Below are 22,784 nucleotides of genomic sequence, written 5' to 3'. Positions count from 1 at the left end.
CGTCAGATGTTTGGAATGTCGTAGTGTTTACTACAACGACTTCTTATAGAACCCGAATTGAGGTTTTGTACAGTACCTTATTAACAAAATAAATAAAATTCCTTCTGAAAACAAGATAGATTTTGGTTAGTTACAAAATATTATTTCAAAGCAAAGCAGGCTCTCTCCTAAATGGTCATCTTGAAAACAAAAACAGTGAAAATCTTTATCTCACGATCATGATTATCAGTCTTTAGTAGCGAGTGTGTGCTCCCCGCACACGGACGAGTTTTTCCACTCTGCGAGGCATGCTCTGGTCAAGACCGTCAAGTTTATCTTGGGGTATGAGGTCCCACACCTCAATGGCAGCCTCAGAGAGGTCCTGAACGTTGCAGGTGGATTCGGACGCTGTGGCCACCTTCAGCAGATCCCATGCATGCTTAACTCCATTCGTGTCTGGGGACTACACTGGTCAGTGCATTCGGTTGATGCAGCGTTGAAGACATCAAGAAACTGCTAGAGTAAAGTGCGGTCCTGCATTGTCGTCGACTAGGATGAAGCTGTTACCAACTTCACATCTGTGGGGCCTTACAGTTGTTTGTAGGACCTCTTGGAGGCATCGGAGACCAGTCAAATAGCCACCCGCAAACGGATGGACTTCCTGAACGTATCGACGTTCCCAGCGTCGTCTAGCGCTTCTCCAAACACTAAAACGTCTAGTGTCCGGTCGCAAAACAACCCTGGTCTCATCGGAAAACATGATATTACTCCATTCTGCAATATTCCAGTGTTGACCTTCAACAGCCCAGGTCCTTCGACTGCTTCGGTTCCGTTGGCTCAGTGCAAAACTTCTCGTTGGTCCTCTGGAATGAAGACCACCGTAATGCAATCTTTTACGCAATGTTCGGTGTGAGACACGAATCCCTGTTTCCCAGGAGAAGTCATTTCTAATATTTCTGGCAGGGAGGAAATGATCCTGCATTGGTGTTGTCATACGAGCACTACCATTGCGTGGTCCATCCTTCACTTTGAGTGACATGTAACTGCTCGACTACATCGTGCTGCGTATGACCTGTTGAAAGTAAAGTCACTATCCTGACTCCGTCGAACTGTTGTATGCCTCTACGTGGTGTGTTACTGGAGTGTTGAACACAAACTAAATGAAGCTGGTGTTGATACTGGAATGCTCGCGATGTGCTGCGGCGGTAGCGGTATGTTTACATAATGGGAAACGGCTACAGGGCATTCCAGTAGTAAACACCGTCCAGTATATTGGCTCTAACTGCATAATGTATGAAATGCCTGGGTCAGTGAGACGTCTAGTATCGTAGACTACATTTTACGATAGTACTCCAAACTTTTGTTTAGCAGTTTTTTTTTTGTGTGTGTGGTCATTCCACTTCAGGTCGCTCTGGAGAGTTGCTCCTAGATATTTTACAGGAGATATTATATCCAACAATTTCTCATCAATAGTGTAGTTCCGCAGTAGTGGGTTTCTTTTTCTATGTTTGCACAATATATGCACCATTCATCAATTCTATGCAGGTCATTCTGCAAATCTATACTGCCTTCTGGCGTTGCTTCTTTCTTATAGAGAACCGTATCATCAGTGAAGGAGCTTCCGAAGCTTGCTAATAGCTCATTTATATACATTGTAAACAGCAATGGTCCTGTCACAGTTGCTTACGGTGCACCGAAAATTACGTTTATATCTGTCGATTTTGTTTCGTTAAGGGTGACGTGATGAGTCTGTCTGTATGGAAGTCTTGTATCCAATCGCATATCTGGTCTGATACTCGGTAAGGCCGTATTTTTTCATTAAAAGGCATCCAGGGCGGAGTCAAATGCCTTCCTGAAGTCAAGGAATACGGCATAAACCTGAGCACCGTTGTCTACAATGCTGTGGATCTCTTGGTGGAACGGAGTGAGTTGAGTTTCGCAAGATTTCTGTTTGTGTAATCCATGCTGATGATCGAATGTTCAAATGTGTGTGAAATCTTATGGGACTTAACTGCTAAGGTCATCAGTCCCTAAGCTTACACACTGTAAGTAGGCTGTTTAGGTTCTTATATTGGTAACGCCGCCGCCACGTAGCGCTCTCTGTATGAAAATCACTGGCTGTGCTGTGTGCAGTCTGTGGCTAGTTTGCATTGTTGTCTGCCATTGTAGTGTTGGGCAGCTGGATGTGAACAGCGCGTAGCGTTGCGCAGTTGGAGGTGAGCCGCCAGCAGTGGTGGATGTGGAGAGAGAAATGGCGGAGTTTTGAAATTTGTAAAAATGGATGTCATGAGCTGCTGTATATATTATGACTTTTGATGACTATTAAGGTAAATACATTGTTTGTTCTCTATTAAAATCTTTCACTTCTTCAAGACTGCATGGAAATCCACTACTTCTGTGTGCAATTTCTTTTACTAATGAGGCTTTGTGAAAAAAAAATTGTAATTACTATTATGATGAATGATCAGGACTATCTTTATGGACTGTGAGAAAATTTTAGCTTTTGACCAACATTGTATCAATAAGTGTGTGCATTTGATTTCTTTGTTATTGTAATTACGATTATCAAAAATTTTAACAAATATGTATTGCCCAGTACCCAAAACAATTCGTAAAATTTTTTTTGGGGAGCATGGGGGCTATGTAAGTAGGCTGTTTAGGTTCTTATATTGGTAACGCCGCCGCCACGTAGCGCTCTCTGTATGAAAATCACTGGCTGTGCTGTGTGCAGTCTGTGGCTAGTTTGCATTGTTGTCTGCCATTGTAGTGTTGGGCAGCTGGATGTGAACAGCGCGTAGCGTTGCGCAGTTGGAGGTGAGCCGCCAGCAGTGGTGGATGTGGGGAGAGAAATTGCGGAGTTTTGAAATTTGTAAAAATGGATGTCATGAGCTGCTGTATATATTATGACTTTTGATGACTATTAAGGTAAATACATTGTTTGTTCTCTATTAAAATCTTTCATTTGCTAACTATGCCTATCAGTAGTTAGTGCCTTCAGTAGTTTGAATCTTTTATTTAGCTGGCAGTAGTGGCTCTCGCCGTATTGCAGTAGTTCGAGTAACGAAAATTTTTGTGAGGTAAGTGATTTGTGAAAGGTATAGGTTAATGTTAGTCAGGGCCATTCTTTTGTAGGGATTTTTGAAAGTCAGATTGCGTTGCGCTAAAAAATATTGTGTGTTAGTTTAAGCACAGTCGTGTATAATTTTGCTAAGGGGACGTTTCAACACTACTTAACCTAAATTATCCTAAGGACACACACACACATGCCCGAAGGAGGACTCGAACCTCCGCCGGGACAAATGCTGATGATCATTGAGGAGATTTCTTACTACAAAAACGAGGCTGTTTTCCTTCAAAAAGCGACATGATGCGTGAGCACAAAGCTTGTTCGACAATTCTGCAACAGATTGATGTCAATTACTTGTCAGTGGGTTACAAGAGCAAATCTTTATCTTAAAAAAAATGCTAATTCCAGAAAAGTACATCCAGGTAATTTAAAGGTGCTGCTCCTGGGGCAGCTCTTTCCGTCCACTGTATAAATGCTTGTATAGCGACATAGGGAAACGCGCAGTGTGCTGGACTGCGAGACAGAGAGGGAAGCAAGACCCGAATAGAATCGCTGCGGCGCGTTAAAGACCGCGACTGGTGCCCCAGCTAACCTGAGTGCCGTTTTTAGGCGGTCTCCCACTCTCGGTTATGCAATGCTGGGCTGCTTCCCGCCTTCCGCCTCAGAAAATGTAATATACAAACAGATAAAATGTGTTCATACACAGATCACAGTTTACACGATTCACAGGCAGCGGCGCTCAACACTTCCCTGATTTGTGTAACTGGTAACTGCGGTGACAGGAAAGGCTTACGGCCGCAGAGTTAAATAAAACAAAATTTGTCAAGACGTGAGTACAGCGGAGCCCGTACTAAGCGGGATACAGCGCAAACAGAAAGAGTAAAGACTATTTGTTAATTTTGTAAACGGTTGCGGAGTATTTCTCTCTCTTCCCAAACATTAATTCCAAGCTTTGCTGATTTTATTCAGTTACTTGACACCAATTTCTTGTTGTTAAACGAATGACCAGATGTGTACAAGTGAGTGATGGTAACTCATTTCTTGTTTTAGTTCAGACTAAAAGTTTTACACGTGCAACGCTTTGAAGTATTTTCTTGTTTAATCAATGAGGAATGACAAATATGTGGAACACTAGGTCTGAGCTGCGTATTCATACATATTATAAAAATGGATGTATGTATGTGTGTATACTCCACATCTTCTCTTAAACAATTGGATTTCAACCACCACTTACTCATATCCCTTACGGTCAGGCAACAATCGCTATGGGGGCAAGAGCCACCTACCTATTATAGTTCAATGGATGTACCGTCATAAACATTGATATTCTTCAAAAACTGAAGCATCATGAACCACGTTTAAACTTATTCTTTTTTTGCTATTAATTCTGCCCGCAAAATATTTCGCACACAGAACCCTCAAATGCTGCTGAATGTCCTACACAAACATATCATTGGACGGCATATAGTTCAAGAGTTTTGATGTCATGAACAGAGATGCATGAGAAAATGCCGCATCACGCGTGAAGCTTCAATACATTTATTCTTTACTACTAAGACACTCCTGCTGGATTTGTTGGCCGAGAGGTTCTAGGCGCTTCAGTCCGGAACCGAGCGACTGCTACGGTCGCAGGTTCGAATCCTGCCTCGGGCATGAATGGGTGCTACGTCCTTAGGTTAGTTAGGATTAAGTATTTCTACGTTCTAGGGGACTGATGACCTCAGATGTTAAGTCCCATAGTGCTCAGAGCCATCTGAACCATTTTTTGAAGATACTCGTGAAGTCGAGTCACCTTAAGGAAATCTCTAATGCCTGGCAGTGGTTCTGACAGCTTTCAGCTGCGAAGTGCAAAACGGTTGTAGGGGAAAACAGTAACCCTCTGTATAGCTATGCCGTACTGGAGTTTATGAAGTCGCGTTGTAGACACGTGAGGTGCTGCGTCTAGCATACAGAAACTGTTTCATAATTTCAAAGGTGTTTCCACGAATATATGGCAATAATGTTTTCTAGATATTACGCTACAAACACAGTTCATTTTTTGTGTTTGTTTCTAATAGAAAATTGGCAAAATTAAAACCAGGGTAATGCTGGTTTTTAAGCTAATATGAAATAAAAAATGTAGTTAAGGCACTGTATTCACATTTAAAAAGAGCGAGGTGTCTGTCTGGTCATCGACCTTTAGCTCTTTCATGTTTTCCCTTCGAAAAGGATACAGCTGGTTTCCTGTTCCGTGCTTCCACAAACCGTGCGCACACTGTGTCTCCGATGATCTTGTAGTCGGCGGCAAGTTAACACATAAGTTCCTTCCATACCGTCATATATGAAATAGTTTTATCTTTCCGATCAAAAAACCCCTTGTCTTGCATTACAAGGACTAGGCATCTGCCTGCCCATAAAGTGTCTGACCACGATTTCCTTGATCTAATCGGATTATGACAGAGGGTTTTCTTGCGCAATCTTGCACGCCTTATTCTGTTCGTACGCTGTGTTTCATTCGTCTCTCTAGTACCTTACTTCCTCATTAACAGCATGTACACTCAATTCATTACGTACGTCTTCATTTCCGATTGGAACCATTCTTGTACAGCCTTTCACTCTCCTGAACAAAATCATCTCTGCTACCCGAATCTGCTGACATCCTTCCTTTCCTTTATTCATATCTTGCCTGCATAAAACAATAATTATAAAATTTTGGATTTTTGTGTCTTCTTGAGTTATATATTACGTGACTATTGTGCCGCACATTATTTGTAATTTTAGAAAATTTTCGTCTATATCCTTATTATAATCATAGCTCATGGCGTAGCCAAATTTTTTAAAATGTTGATACCTGTTCGATTATTTCGTTACTAACCATTGCCTTCGACCGTACTGCGTAGCTGCATTCAAAAGCTGTAACTGTCGTCTTCAGTCCGCAGCTCGTGGTCGTGCGGTAGCGTTCTCGCTTCCCGCGCCCGGGTTCCCGGGTTCGATTCCCGGCGGGGTCAGGGATTTTCTCTGCCTCGTGATGAGTGGGTGTTGTGTGCTATCCTTAGGTTAGTTAGGTTTAAGTAGTTCTAAGTTCTAGGGGACTGATGACTATAGCTGTTAAGTCCCATAGTGCTCAGAGCCATTTGAACCATTTTCGTTATTGGTGGAACTCAAGGCTGCAGTTGACTACATAATAGCAGAAGTCGGTTACTTTAAATTACAAATATAAGATTAAAATATTCGCAATGTAAAATTAGTCGTCAAGTCTTCGCAAGTGAGAAGTCTTAAGAAATTTCCTAACTATATGCGTAAGCAAGCTAGATGTACAGTAGAAGCAAGATAGACAACGCGCGCCTAAGGCGTGATCCAGCAGTGGCAAACTGTAGAAAAAGGACCATAACACAGGAAAAGAACATTGAAAAGAGACGTAGTTGTAAAACACATTAAATAAATCGTTTACAAGATGGTAACTGTTATCTCCAAATGCAATATTCCCAGAAGTGTAGTAAATTCTCTTCGGTTTTCTGTATTTTTATTATAAAGATATTGTCACTATTTGAGCGTCCTTTTCCTAAATCAACTTTCTGAAAATGGAATTTCACGTTGATAAGATGTCGTAATCTGATACGATAGTTCCTAGATCCTTGATCAACTGTGTTTTAGCCGCGCGGAGTGGCCGCGTGGTTTGAGGCGCCATGTCATGGATTGAGCGGTCCCTCCCGCCGGAGGTTCGAATCCTCCCTTGGGCATGGGTGCGAGTGTTGTTCTTAGCATACGTCAGTTTAAGTTAGTTTTAGTCTAGGGACCGGTTACCTCAGCAGTTTGGTCATTCCACACACATTTGAACAGTAAAGGTAAAATGCTGATGGCATAGCAATAGGCTTCATTTAGAAATCTGTCTTCATATACTTTGTGCAAAATAATTATGACTATTACGCACGCCAACTTGAGTTTCTCAGCTGCGCGACTCAGGATTTATATACCATGTACCTGTAGTTTGGTGTCAGTGTGATCCTTGTTTGTGTTCCAGCTGTCGGCGTCGCAGGAGATGGCGGTACGGACAAAAACCACGCGGCTGCCGCACTTTGCCGAGACGGTGGAACAGTGCTTCCAGACGGGGCCGCAGCGCCTCCGGAGGTACGCCGCCTTATCCAGGTAAGCCGTCCTCCGCCTACCTCTGGACAGTCGGAAGGAAATCCATACGTTTATTTCGTTAACAAAACCTAGCTGCTATGATATTAATGGCACATCTAACGAATTGTTAACTTCATATTTCGGCTACGTACTTTAAGAAGTGTGGTTGACAGACATTTCTCTTAACTGAAAATAAATCATCAATGGAGTTCTATAAGGTTCCGTATTAGGTCTCCAACGTTCCTTACATACGCAGACATATTCTCTGTAATATTATCATCGACATATTTGTCATAAGTGAAGTTCTGAACTCACATACCAATCATCCAAAGTAGTTCGATGCAACTCGCAAAAATTCTCGATGAAATCGACTTTGAAATTTTCGAGCGTTTTTAATTCAGTAATCCGTTGACGACTTTGTCGACAGATCGCTGGACTCTATGGTACAAAGCTAGCTTACAACGTGGGTGTCCCAGGTTCGATTAATGGATGACGCAAGTTTCTCAACAATGGTGCGTATTCTACGACCGTCTCCGCTTGCCAGGTTTCGATTCCCGACTGATGCAACTCTTTAACAATGGTACATGTCTAAGGGCATTCCCGCCAAGCGTGAAATATGTGAAGATGAAACACAAACAAAATCGGTAGCGCTCGATACTGGAAAGCGCCGGGTCGTGTCCCGTTTCGACCATTACTTTTTTCCGCTGAGACCTAATACCTAAGTCACTTAAATAAAGAACTTATTCAAACAAATGCTAATTAACACGTATCTAATTGTGATTTTTATGTAAAATACATGTTTTCATATTTCGAACTACTTATCACACAAAAAATATAAATTCTTAATGAACGATCTTTTATAAAATATTGTTAATAAAGATGGTTTAAACAAAAAATACATACCGATTAGTTTTTTTTCATCTTCAAATACTTAACGCTTCATGGAAATGCTCATAGAACAAGCACCGTTGTTTAAAAACTTGCGTCGCCCGAAAATTGAACACAGGACGCCTACGCTGTAGGAGAACATCCTACCACTGAGTCATAAGTCCCGTCCACAGATTAGGCTGTGAATTAAAGACGTTAGGAAAATTACAACGCCGATTTTCTCGAGAATATTTAGAGGTCCATCGAACGACTTTGGTTGGTTCATACGAGGGCTGTCCAGAAAGTAAGTTACGATCGGTCGCGAAATGGAAACGACTATGAAAATCCGATAAAGCTTTGCAAAGATGTGTTAGGCAGTGTCTCTAGTATGACTCTAGGTAGAATTATGTCGCTCTTTTCATTCCTGAGCTCTTAGTGAGCGCGTAAAGATGTTATAGAAAATAGTGTCTCCCGCCAAGTACGAGGGCCTGGTGAGAATTTTACCCTGAAGCTATGCAGCCAACATTACATAACTGTCGTGCGGTTTCTTCTTCAAGACAATTCTCAGCCTCATTCTGCAGGGGCATTGAGGATGTTCCTGCGTCGTTTCAATTGGAAATGTTTGGTTACCCACAATACAGCCCGTAATTGTCTCCCACTGAGTTTCATCTCTGCTCAAACGAACCGCTAGGTATGAAGACAACATTTTGGCATAGACAACGAGCTTTAGGCCAGCGTAGAGAATTGGCGGGAAGCACTGGCGGCTGCCTTCTATGACGAGGGTATTGGAAAGTTGGTACAACGCTACGACGAATGTCTGAGTCAGAACGGCGACTACGTAGAGAAGTAGCTGAAAGGTGTAGCTAACTGTTACAAATGAAACATTTCTGATTTTCACTGTGATTTTCATTTCGCGATCAATCGTAACTTACTTTCTGGACAGCCCTCGTATCTGAGTTCCGAACCTCACGAAAATCCAATTGCTGTGCGGTCTCCTTTTCAGCAACAGAGAAAAGTGTAAATAACGTATTTAAGAGAATCGTTGACTCGTTTCCCGAAAATGTTCATCAAAAAAATTAAACTCAATTTATTAATAAAATTATATTACACTGCTTTTGGACTAATTCTTTACGTTTATAACTTGACACAATAAATATGGAAGCAGAACATTCTTTTTGCTTACACACAAATACTCGGCTTAAGTTAACGACAGGGGCATTGCTGGCCAGATCGAATTTCCATTGTTACACAACGGTCGGTAATGGATCTGTTTCATGTAGCCAATGTTACAGGAGTTCTAGGTAACCAGTGAAACACGAAATAACAGACGAAATAGCGCTGAAATCGAAAACTGTCGTCATCATTCGTAATTTGTTCCTTGCTCTCCGCCGTTTCTTGTAAAATGTAATGCGTCCTAAGGTTATTGCTTTTAAGCACACACTTTTGTAGATCATCTGCAGTAATAACGAATATTGGGATATGTGCTGCACTTGAACATACATACATCTTCACTTAGGATGGGCTTAATAAATTAGCTGAGATTACTTACATCAAGAAATCTATGCAACTACTGAAAGTCTAAGTAATGACATTAACTAGACAGTGTCAGCAAACATGGCACTCTAACTAAAACATTACACGAATGCGTACAAGAGAGAAGGATGTTCCCTACATTAAAGCGCGGAGCACACTTTGTCGAAATTTCTTTTCTTTCTATCTCTTTTCATCTTTCATTCCATTTAAAAGTGTAGCGTTCTTAATTTAGGAATATTTGGCACTGATAGTGCTGGAACCTCCTAAAACATTCCTATAGCTCTATCTTGTATAAGTGGAATGGGACTGTGGCTAGTCAAAGACTTGAAAAAAAATAAATACCGACAGCTGCAATTTTATTAATTAATCGTATTTTATTGGACTACCAGTTTCAGTGCCTCTGGCACCATCTTCCGACCCCTATATAAATCGACAAAATCAAGCTTCAAAAAGACAACAAATCTGATAAGTAACATGAATTGTCATTATTTAAAATAAATTAACCATGCATGTAAATTAATAAAAAAATATAAGACACACCGAATGTTTCGAGATGGTAAACTGATGTGCATGACACACAAATGTAATATGCGATTATAGGGATAGCTACTGTAAGTGTTGACCGAGTTTTAGAGTTCACTTCCTCGACGTTTCTACATGAGAAAACACAGCCTGAGAGTTTACTTTGTTGATGACTTCTGGTTTTATTTTCTAGTGTTTTATACATTTTGATACATTTTTAAAATCTGGTTTCTTGGTCGATATGAAGGGCGTCTAATATGACATATATCACAGCTACATCCGACCGGGGGGGGGGGGGGGGGGGGGGGGAGAAGGGGTTAGGCAAGAGGCTGATCACGGAGTAACTGAACTATATTCGAACTGACGTCTCAGGCAAGTCTAATACACGCGAACGCGGAGCAAATGACATGGATTGAAATGCTAATGAACAATCAAGTTCAGAAATTCATTCTTATTATTATTTATTTTGCGTCAGATTTGCCAGATGCCTTACAGCATTGTACACATTCAGCTTGGGAAACTTAATTAACATGCAAATGTAACAAAACATTATTCATTATACATTTAGTTATACATATTACAGTACTTATAAACCTATAGTGCATACAAGTAGTAATCTGTCAAAAAAATTAACAATTAAACAGAAATACTTAAATTACAAAGCCAAGAAATGGCACAGTCTGTGAGTCTGTGCAGATCCTCTAGTGAACCGTCCCGAAAACCATGAATTTCACACTCGACTATGTGCTGCATCGTCTGTATTTCGCCGCAGTCACAGTGAAGATCGTCCACATAGCTCCACTTGGCCATATCAGCTCGTTTCATCGTCCAACACCAGTTCTCATTCTGTTTAGTGCCACCCGGGTTCTTCGTGGGATGTTGAGGCCAGGAACACCATCAGCCGGGTTATTAATGAGGTGTCCATTGTTAACATTTGCTTGTTGCCATGGGTGTTTCCATTCCGCTATGGTGTCCCGATTGTTCGAGGAGTGGTTCCAGAAGAGATTTCTTGACTTTAGTCGTGTCGGGCCATGCAGATCAGCGTGTATTGGGAGCGTGGTGTCAGCAGAAATTTTTTTCATATCTCTTTGAATTGCGTGTTGTCTACGGAGTGAGGGAGGTTCAATGTTTGCCAGCACAGGGAGCCATGGTGTTGGGGTAGGTCTCACTGTTCCAGTTATTGTTCGCAAGGTGTCATTTAGGAGAACATTTACTTTATTTTTTATAGAGGCGCAGAGTATTCTGCAACGCTGTAGATAGAGACAAGGAGGAAGTGCGAAGTGTCGTAGCTTTATTTCCCCAGGTAGAGCCTGCGAGTTTATGGGTGAATTTGACTCTGCCTCTGAGTTTTTGGCTGACATCTTGGAGGTGTTCTTTGAATGTTAGGCTGCGGTCCAGTTTAACACCCAGGTTTTTTGGTGCTCTTTCATGTCTTATATTCTGGCCTGCTATATTCAAACGCAGCTTCCTGTCTGCTTGTTTATTATTCAAGTGCGTCACCGTGCTTACTGTTTTTGGTGCATTAAGGTTCAGATGCCAGGTCCTTTAGTATTTATGAAGCTGCACCAACTCAGAATTTAGGTCTGATTCCAATTGTTCGAATGTCTCGCCATGCAAAGCAGTAGCCAGATCATCGCCATATAAGAACTTACGTGATTTGAGTTCCGGTATATCAGAGATGTACAAATTAATCAGTAAAGGAGCTATCATATAGCCTTGTGGCAGTCCATTATTGAGGATTGGGCTTTGCTTGTTTTTCCGTGACGATGTTCCTGTACTTCCTTGTGGACAGCATATTACGAGAGCTATCCACAAAGTACATTACGTTTTGGAATTAAAAATAAGTAAAGTATTGGAAAAAAAATTTTATTATATACAGATGAAAGCCACACTTAAATACTACTTTTCTACATAGTTGCCATTTAAATTAAGGCACTTATCGTAGCGATGGACGAGCTTGGAAATTCCTTCGTCGTAAAATTCGGCCGCCTGCGCCTTCAACCACGTGGTTACCTCTTCTTGAAGCTGTGTGTCGTCATCAAAACGCTGCATAGCCAACCACTTCTTCATTGCTGGGAATAAGTGGAAGTCGCTCGGTGCCAGGTCGGGACTGTACGGTGGATGAGGAAACAACTCCCACTTAAAAGATTCGAGAACTTCACGAGTGGCATTTGCTGTGTGGGCCCGAGCGTTGTCGTGAATCAGCAAGATCTTTGAGCCCAACTTTCCCCTGCGCTTGTTTTGTATTGCTCTTCTGAGGTTGTGCAGAATTTGGCAATACCTTTGAGAGTTTATTGTAGTGCCTCTTTCCAGGAAATCCACAAAAATCACACCTTTTCTGTCCCAAAAGACAGTCGCCATCACCTTCCTTGCCGACATTGTCTGCATGCATTTCTTGGGTTTTTGGGGGGAATTTGTGTGCCCCCACTGCATTGACTGCAATTTTGTCTCGCAGTTCACATGCTTAACCCATGTTTCATCACCAGTAACGATGCGATCGAGTAATGAGTCGCCACCTTTCTCGTAAGCGTCCAAAAACGTTAACGCTGCAGCCATTCGCTGATTTATGTGAATCTCTGTCAAGATTTTTGGTATCCATCTTGCACAAAACTTGTGGTAACCAAGCTTTTCGGTAATGATTTCGTGCAACAAACTTCGTGAAATTTGTGGAAAACTCATAGAGAGTTCCGTTATTGTGAAATTACGGTTTTCACGGACCACGGCATCGACTTTTTCGAGAAGTTCGGCAATCACTATGCTGGGTCTTCCACTTTGCTCTTCGTCGTGAACGTTAGTTCGGTCATTTTTAAATTTTATGACCCATTGATGCACTCCACCTTCAGTGATTATGTTGGCCCCATACACTTTACAAAGCTGCCGATAGATTTCTATCGGTGTACAGTTTTTTGCAGTCAGAAACCTTATTACAGCACACACTTCACACTTCGTGGCATTTTCTATTAACGCTGACATTTCAAACTGTCACAGTAACTCAACGGAGTACAGCACGAACCTCTCACTAGCGCGGCAGGATGCCGTCTTAGCGGCGGAATGCCATGACACCAAGATGGCCGTGCTAGCCCCCCCCCCCCCCTAACGGACACAAACGAAAACGTAATGTACTTTGTGGATAGCCCTCGTATAAAAGAGCTTGAATGACTTCTTACATTTTACTGCTGTAGCAAGCTTATACAGTAATTCTTTAAGCCTTACAGTGTCGTATGAAGCTGAGAGATCTATAAATACTACACAGGTCTTTTCTTGTTCTGAAAACCGCGTTCAATATGCGTGGTTAGTGCTAGAACTTGATCGCAGCAGCTCCTCTTCAACCTGAAACCAGCTTGCTCCACGGGTATTGCTGCATCTATTAGGTTGGTCACTCTCTTTAGGATAGCTATTATCTTCGACTCCTTCCATTTGTTTGGGATGTTTCCAGTCTCAAGTACGGCGGAGAAAAATTTGCAGAGCCATGTGCGTGCTCTAGGAGCTAGGTTCCTTAGAAACTCCGGTAGGATTCCATCAGGTCCGGCGGCTTTCCTTGATTTGATGTCATTTATTGCAGTTATCACCTCTTCTTCAGGGATAGTGCTCACAATGTCTGACTGTTCTGCGCAGTTCTTCAGTGCTTCATCCATGAGTTTTTAAGGCCCTTCTTCTGTTTTGTAGGGACGTGGATCTTGGAGTTTTCAAGTATAACTGAGCTTATTTATTAGGGTTAACAGCACTCTGTCTGGAGCTAGGATGTACAGCACCCCCTTAAGTTTCTGAGAAGGCCCCAACTTTTACGGCTGGAACGGATGAAGTCAAGCTGCTCAACTAGCTCATGCTAGCGTTTTCTTCTTTCTTCGTCAACAAGCTTGGTCACTGAGTCTGCAGTCTGGGGATTTCCAGTGTTGTTGTATTGCAGAAGAAGAGATTCACATTGTTTGATAAGGCCTGGTATGTATTCTCTTCTAGCTCCACGTGGGATAGTTTCGTGGGCTGCTCGCAGCAGCAGTTTAGTAAACCGTTCATAGGTTATCGGAATTGGAGGAATTGTGGTCACAGTTTGTTCCACGCGAGATTGGAATTTGTCCCATTGTGCCTTACGAAGGTTCCAGCGGGGGATTGCTGGACTGTCTATGACTGGTACCCGCAGGCCAATCTCTACAATGACGAAATTCATTCTGAAAATCGATAACAAATCCATAGACGCTATTGGGTTAAAATCCACTTCCGTTGACAGTCTGGAATGTACTGAACCTTCCTAGGGGTTTAAAACTGTGTGCTGAACCGGTACTCAAATCCAGAACCTTGTCTTCCACTGGGAGTGCTCTTATCGGTTGAGCTACACACACACACACACACACACACACAAACGACCCGACCTGATAGTTTCATTTCTGCTTGTACCTCTCTCCTGCTCTCTAAACTTCACAAAGCTTTTCTGCAAAACACTTCTGGAAGGAAGATATCGGGCAGAAATAGCTTCCCCTTAGAACGGGAGCAGTTACCTGAACCAAACTTTCACTTAACAGCGGATAGCTCAGTCGGTAAAAAATGAATTGAAATGATCGTATGGCATTGTTGGCGGGGATGCCCCATTCGGGTTCGGCCGCCAAGTGCAAGTCTTATTTCAGTCGGCGCCACATTGGGCGAGTCGTGGTTGATGATGATGAGGATGAAATGATGAAACACAGTCCACGAGCGGAGAAAATCTCCGACCCGGCCGGGAATCGAATCCGGGCCCAGTGGATAGGAGGCAAGCACGTTATCACCCAGCTAATCAGGCGGACTAGATCAGTCGGTAAGAGCAGCGTTTAAGAAAATCAGGGTTGAAGCTTCGAGTTCCAGTTCAGTACACAGTCTTATCGTGCCCTGCTATTTCATAGCAGAATACCCACCGCTGCACAGATGGAACGAAACAACAATTTTCATACAAATTTAAAACACTTTAAAACGTTTTGTCTGCCGTGAAGGCTTTGTAAACTAATATTTCTATTGTCCATTTTCGGTTTGCAAACAGATTGCTAAATGACTCCCTACAAAACCAGTATTATCACATGTTACGTAACACTCAGATCTCTGTTTACTATAGCTGTCCGAATCTTTAAAATTATTTGCGCGTGGGTAAACTATCCGACTTATAGCTAGAAGACAACACATACCAGGTCTTACCAAACAATGTGAATCTCTTCTTCAGGAATACAACACTGGAAATACCCAGACTGTAGACTCACTTACCAAGCTTCTTGAAGCAGAAAGAAGGAAACGTTGGCATGAGCTAGTTGAGCAGCTCTCACACACACACACACACACACACACACACACACACACACTCAAATACAAATAAGTTTCTTATAGTGTATTATGCATAATTTTTCACTGTTGGCAGCCTGCTTAAAAGGTCAAGCAGCAGACACAACATCATGTCAACCTTTCTGTACTGCATGTGTCTTTTCCATCAATAATGCGTATTTTTTTATTTACTTCATTGTAACGGTAATGAATAACAGGGGAGCAGGCAGTGAAGATAAAGAGTCGATTTAATCTATGGATCCCAGCTTAGCCCTAAGGGTGCATGGTTTACACAAGCAAATACTAGTACATATACCTTCCAGTGGTCACAGGTTGCATTTCCAAATCCTTTGCACATAACATGTTTCAGTTTTCATAAACTACAGCCATACGTACAGATTGTGAACCAACAGATAACATATGCAGTTCCCTTATAAGTAGGCTGCCAACGCTGGCAAATTATGTGTATAACAGACTTATTTGTGTGTGTGTGTGTGTGTGTGTGTGTGTGTGTGTGTGTGTGTGTGTGTTTTTTTTGTGCCCGCCGAGCGCTAGTGGTTTTAAAGATTCGAGCAGCTATAGTAAGCAAAGATCTGCGTGTTCCGCAACATGTGTAATTTTACTTTTGTTGATAATCCACCTTAAGGAGTTATCAAAACAATACTTCAGCTATCTCTTGTATAATATCATAAAAATCTTGTTGATTATAAAGACCATTTGAATTACTGTTTTGAGTGAGCATGTACTTCAAAAAAATCCCTCTTCGACCAATGTTGGCACTGTCATACACATAAATTTCACTCGTCCCGCATTTGAAGAATAAGTGACAGAGACAGATATAAGTCGCATTAAACCCCTGACAGATATCAGTCCCTATGGCCTCACAGTCAGAACTAGAAGTTACAGATAATCTGTACACGACAACAACAGTTATCAAACTTGAGTGTTTATTGTGCATCGTATCTAATCAAGAGGAGGTAACCGTGTTTTATGAGATACTTCAACATTTCCCGGGGTAGTGATATTGGATTCATATTCCGAAGTAAATAGTTTCCTCTTTCGAGACAGTACTCCTTGTGTTTTCTGGGCTATACTGAGAATGCAGGCGTGAACTCTTCACCAACGCATACTAAACAACTTATGCCTGCTGACAAAAGGATCACGTATCAAGGAATGAACGGTTCCCTGTCGAACTCGGTAATTAACATCGTTGGCAGATAATTAACTGATTAGTGTAGTTTTTACAGAGTGGCACGAGGTGCCACGTATGCCCATAGCGAAAGCGTCCATTTTAATTAATTGGTTAATGAATGTCTTCTTTCCTCTAGGGAATTGGAATTATATTAATACCGTCAGCTGTGCACGGGCGTTGATATATATCAACGGGGACAGGTGAAAATGTGTGCCCTGACCGGGACTCGAACCCGGGATCTCCTGCTTACATGGCAGACGCTCTATCCAGCTGAGCCACCGAGGGCACAGATGATAGTGCGACTGCAGGGACTATCTCGCGCACGCCTCCCGCGAGACTCACATTCTCACCTTGTATGTCCACACACTACATTCGTAGTGTCCCACCCCAACACACTCATTACTCGTGGAAGACATTCTTCCAAGTCCCGTAAGAGTTCGGGGAATATGTGTGCATTCGCACAGAAGAAGAGGGTTATGGCCGGTATCGCCATAACTATATACTTATATGAAGAACAGACACCCTATCCGTATAGGTATATTCCTCTAGGGATTCCCAATTGAGCTCCTGAAGCATATCTGTAACACTTTCATGCTGATCCAACCTCCGGGTAACAAATCTAGTACCTCGCCTCCGAATTGATTCGATATCTTCTTTCAGATCGACCTGGTGCGGATCCCAAACACTGGATCAGTACTCAAGAATAGGTTGCTCTAACGTCCTATATGCGGTCTCCTTTACAGATGAACAACACTTTTCTAAAATTCTCCCAATACACAGAAGTCGACCATTCGCCTTCCCTACCACAATCCTCACATACTTGTTCCATTTCATATCGCTTTGCAACTTTAGGTCCAGATATTTAAACGACATGGCTGCGTCAAGCAGGACACTACTAATGCTGTATCCCAACATTACGGGTTTGTTTTTCCTACTCACCCGCAATTACTTACATTTTCCTACAGGTGCCATTCATCACACCAACTAGAAATTTTGTCTAGATCATCTTGTACGTAGTCTTCAGTTGCCTTAAACACAGAAACACATCAACTGGCTCTTTGACTACATTTCTCGTTGTGTGCTTTTTCTTTTCAAAATGTTGGTTGCACAATATTTTCATCTCGACAGGCTTCTCGATTTCAAACAAGCCATTAGACCGGTACAGCGTAGGATATCTTGGCACCCTGTCACGGGAGCGACCGCCGCGTGAAGGGGAACCAGCTGATTGTGACCGACCCAGATCGTCGTCTGGCGGAACGCGCCGAGTTGCGCAGTACACCGCTGCTGGCCATTGTCTCCACAGAGCAGGCGCCGTGCTGGCCGCGAGCTATACTTGGACCGTGGCTGTCAGTATACCGTCACGTTCTGACCAGCCACCGACATTACACAACAAACTACCATGCCTAATACGATGTAGGAAAACCATTGGAATTCAAAACAACTTCCAATCGTCTCGGACTGGGTAAACACAGGTCATCTGTGGTTTGCTAGGGAATTTTATTCCGTTCTTCCTGAACAACAGTGACAAGTGTAAGTACACTACTGGCTATTACAATTCCTACACTACGAAGCTGACGTGCTACAAACGCGAAATTTAACCGACAGGAAGAAGATGCTGTGATACGCAAATGATTGGCTTTTCAGAGCATTCACTCAAGGTTGGCGCCGCTGGCGACACCTACAACGTGCTGACAGGAGGAAAGTTTCCAACAGATTTCTCATACACAAACAGCAGTTTACCGGTTTTGCCTGGTGAAACGTTGTTGTGATTCCTCGTGTAAGGAGGAGAAATGCGTACCATCACGTTTCCGACTTTGATAAAGGTCGGATTGTAGCCTATCGCGATTGCGGTTTATCGTATCGCGACATTGCTGCTCGCGTTGGTCGAGATCCAATGACTGTTAGCAGAATATGGAATCGGTGGGTTCAGGAGGATAATACGGAACGCCGTGCTGGATCCCAACGGCCTCGTATCACTAGCAGTCGAGATGACAGGCATCTTATCCGCATGGCTGTAACGGATCGTGCAGCCAAGTCTCAATCCTTGAGGCAACAGATGGGGACGTTTGCAAGACAACAACCATCTGCACGAACAGTTCGACGACGTTTGCAGGAGCATGGACTATCAGCTCGGAGACCATGGCTGCGGTTACCCTTGACGCTGCATCACAGACAGGAGCGCCTGCGATGGTGTACTCAACGACGAATCTGGGTGCACGAATGGCAAAACGTCATTTTTTCGGATGAATCCAGGTTCTGTTTACAGCGTAATGATGGTCGCATCGGTGTTTGGCGACATCGCGGTGAACGCACATTGGAAGCGTGTATTCGTGACCGCCATACTGGCGTATCACCCGGCGTGATAGTATGGGGTGCCATTGGTTACACGTCTCGGTCACCTCTTGTCCGCATTGACGGCACTTTGAACAGTGGACGTTACATTTCAGATGTGTTACGACCCGTGGCTCTACCCTTCATCCGATCCCTGCGAAACCTTACGTTTCAGCAGGATAATGCACGACCGCATGTTGCAGGTCCTGTACGGGCCTTTCTGGATACAGAAAATGTTCGACTGCTGCCCTGGCCAGCACATTCTCCAGATCTCTCACCAATTGAAAACGTCTGGTCAATAGTGGCCGAGCAACTGACTCGCCACAATACGCGAGTCACTACTCTTGATGAACTGTGGTATCGTGTTGAAGCTGCATGGGCAGCTGTACCTGTATACGCCATCCAAGCTCTGTTTGACTCAATGCCCAGGCGTATCAAGGCCGTTATTACGGCCAGAGGTGGTTGCTCTGGATACAGATTTCTCAGGATCTATGCACCCAAGTTGCGTGAAAATGTAATCACATGTCAGTTCTAGTATAATATATTTGTCCAATGAATACTCGTTTATCATCTGCATTTCTTCTTGGTGTAGCTATTTTAATGGCCAGTAGTGTAACAATGATGTAGGGACTGATGACCCTAGCAGTTTGCTCCCTTAAGATTTCACACACATTTGAACATTTTTTTTGTAACAATGATGGAGGTGGATAGCAATCACGCACCCTTCTCTCCAAAGTAGATCGCAAAGGTCAGTAATATTGATATCTGGTGTTTGAGGTGGTCTGAGAGATGCGACAATTCATCCTTGCTCGCAAAACCAGTCCTGAACGATGGAGCTATGTGAACAGGAATCCTCTCGTCACCATTCGGGAACAAACAGTGTACCGTGGGATGGACCTTGTAACACCTCCGATTTATATTTCGACCCGACCTGATCTGATCAAATAGCAGCCCAATAATTATTAATTAATGTGACCGTGTACCTAATGGGGCTGGCAATCGGAATTGACTGCTACGGAAGTTGTTACTTTCCAGTTCGTCCTTCTCAAATGCTGTAATAATGAAGTGACTGGTAACAAGAAGAACACCAACACAGCTTCACTAATCAAGAACCTATATTCGTCTCAAAAACACAAAAAGAAGGAGACAGCCACTGCCTTCGTCATACATATTTAATTATGGCTAATCTCAGCACAGGCTTCTTCGTTATTCATTATCGTCACACGCTAATACAATCACTGCAAACCAACACTGCAATCCAACACTGCAATCCAAAATGATGCGTGGTAGACGCGAAACCAAAATATCGGCACAGAAATATCACTGATCACTCTCGTAATTATACTTCTTCACTTTCCCAGTATTATTCTAGCGCAAAGGGGTTAAACCGCGGCGATGGCCACTCCCTTTGTCGGTAAAGCCTTGCATTATAACAACAGGCCTCCACACAGCTCGGCCCGCAACGTGGGACTCACTCAACTCAACACTCGCTCTCGCAACACGACACTATCGATTGTTTGCCCTATCGACCTGTGCCGAGTGCAAACTTATAGCAAGGGCCTACGGACCCCTTACAACCTGACCAGAAAAAATGGTCACATAATCCCTGGTAGTAATGCGACTTCATAGCGCACCATCAGAGCCCACGAAATACCTCGTTATGGCTGCACAAATCATCACGAATCCCCGCCATGCTGCCCTCTGGGAACGTAAATTCGGCCGGAGGTTGTAAACTGTGTGAAACTAGTCTTATCAGACCAAACGACTTTTTTCCACCGCTCCATACTCCAAGTTTTGTGGCTTTGGCACCAGGTTTTCCTATTACTGGCATTTTCACCACTGGTGAGTGATTTCGGAACTGTTGTGTTCGCTGAAGAGCCAACACCGTGTTACGAATGGAGGCCGAAATGCACGCGTTTTAGCTCACGCAGGCTGGCGTGTGGAGGGAAGAACTATACTGACGTGAGGTCTGGAAAATGACAAGGAATGAGAATTCAGAAAGCGGACGTAATTAGTTTGATACTTAACTTTAGTCCATTAATGATGAACGTCGCTCTTGACGGTACATGATTCACAATATTATCTGTTCAGAATACATTCTTGAAGAATATGGCGCCTTGATAGGTCGCAGCAAATGACGTAGCTGAAGGCTATGCTATACTTAGTCTCTGAAAATGAGAGCGTATGTATACAGTGAACCATCGCGAGCAAAGTCGGCTGTACAACTGGGGTGAGTGCTAGAGAGTGGCGGCGCTCGGTCTGCAATCACTGATAGTGGCGACACGCGGGTCCGACGTATACTAACGGACCGCGACCGATTTAAAGGCTACCACCTAGCAACTGTGGTGTCTGTCGGTGACACCACAGGAACTCCAGCTGGCCCTGTAATTCCCAGCTTCTGGAACTCCTTTAGTGTTGTTTTGGTGCTGACAGGGTTCACGAGTGACACATTCAGTTATGCAGAGACATTTGCAGCTTTTGTCCTTCTTGAATGACCGTCCGTCACGACCACTCAGTACACACTTCAGTGTGCGTTGTGACTTAGTGAATGATGTTTTCCCTCCATAACCGTATTCGGTATAAATCTTCGATGCACTCCAAGCTCTTCAGCTACCTTGGTTACGGAAGCACCCACCGTAACTTGCCCACGTTCGAGTTCACTTTGCATCGACATGATACACTCCCAAAGACACAGAACACCGATCTGAGCACGACTGACACAATGTACTGAGGACATTTGACAGGTGGCGTTCGCGGTCAAATACATCAGCGCAAACTGCAGACTTGCCTAGCTTCCACATTTACGTTCGAGCATGCAGTTCTCACGATATTTCCATATTTTTGTCCTACCCACGTACGAGGGTTGCCCAGAAAATAATGCACAGCATTTTTTTCTTCAACAATTCTTTATTGAACACAATTAAAAATATACACACGAAAGAATGGTGTTTTATCTACACACCATATTTTCTCTCCATCCCATTCTATGGCCTTGCTGCAGGGCGAAACAGGGTCGGTACCAATCCCTGTCCTGGCAGCGGAGCTAGTACTTCACTGTGTGAATCACCTCTCACCGTCCTCAAAATGTCTTCCACGAATGGCATCCTTTAATGGCCCCAACAAGTGGAAGCTCACTGCAACATGTGAGGTATGATAGGCGTGGATGGACTCCCCGACTGCTTGAAATCGTGGAACTCCGCCGGACCACTTCTGATGACCTCACCTTCGTTGCCCAGCGACTAATTGTACTTCAGTCGACAGCAGATGCTCCATAGAATTTGCACAAGCGTTTGTGAATATTCCCCACAGATGATTTCTTTGCAGTGAGAAATTCACGTTTCTTGTAACGTACATCACTTACAGACGCCAGTTTGGAAGTGTCCTGCAGCTACGCTGTCTGTTGGAAGTGGCGGAAACTTGGCGCGCTTACTCAGGAGACTTCGGACAATACACACGTAACGTTTCGCAATCGTAGCATTGTTTTCGGCTGAGAAAAAATGCGGTGAATTACTTTCGTTCTTGGCAATCCTCGTATTTACCATGACCTTCGACATGCGATCACACTCGTGAAAACTGAAATAGATCGCGTTCTCGGTTCTAATTCAGTGCAGTAACTAATACTTTGATAACATTAGTGGTGCCATTTCCCAGAAGCGGTTTTAAATATAAAATTTCTCGTAGAGATACAGCAACAACCACTTCCTGTGTAACTTGATTTATGCCAAGACATATTTCGGACTGTCACCCACCTTCGGTTGGCATAATACATTTTATGCTGCAGCTGCCCTGTGCAGAATAGCATTTCCTTTAGACAGCGCGTTTCGCGAGTCGTGTCTTTACAGTGAGGTGCGTCTACTTTTATTCAATATCTTGTAACTCGTTTTTTCACAGTCAAATACAAATATACACCCT

General features: G+C 43.2%; 1 protein-coding gene and 1 non-coding gene across 2 annotated transcripts in view; one reads left to right on the top strand and one right to left on the bottom strand.

Moving 5' to 3' along the window:
* The window catches only part of LOC126188081 (proton-coupled amino acid transporter 1), a 287,378-nt gene that overhangs the window by 204,695 nt on the left and 59,899 nt on the right, over nucleotides 1–22,784 (top strand). Inside the window, exon 5 of the mRNA XM_049929533.1 lies at nucleotides 7,047–7,171. Within this exon, the coding sequence (XP_049785490.1) occupies nucleotides 7,047–7,171 (125 nt within the window). The remainder of the gene's footprint in view (nucleotides 1–7,046; nucleotides 7,172–22,784) is intronic.
* On the bottom strand, nucleotides 16,753–16,827 carry Trnat-ugu (transfer RNA threonine (anticodon UGU)). Its single transcript has one exon. It is a non-coding gene; the product is annotated as a tRNA-Thr (tRNA).

This window comes from Schistocerca cancellata, chromosome 5 (genome assembly GCF_023864275.1).
Source record: "Schistocerca cancellata isolate TAMUIC-IGC-003103 chromosome 5, iqSchCanc2.1, whole genome shotgun sequence".
NCBI lineage: Eukaryota > Metazoa > Arthropoda > Insecta > Orthoptera > Acrididae > Schistocerca > Schistocerca cancellata.
Note: the sequence above shows the minus strand (reverse complement) of the source record. Positions and strands in the feature narration are given on the sequence as shown.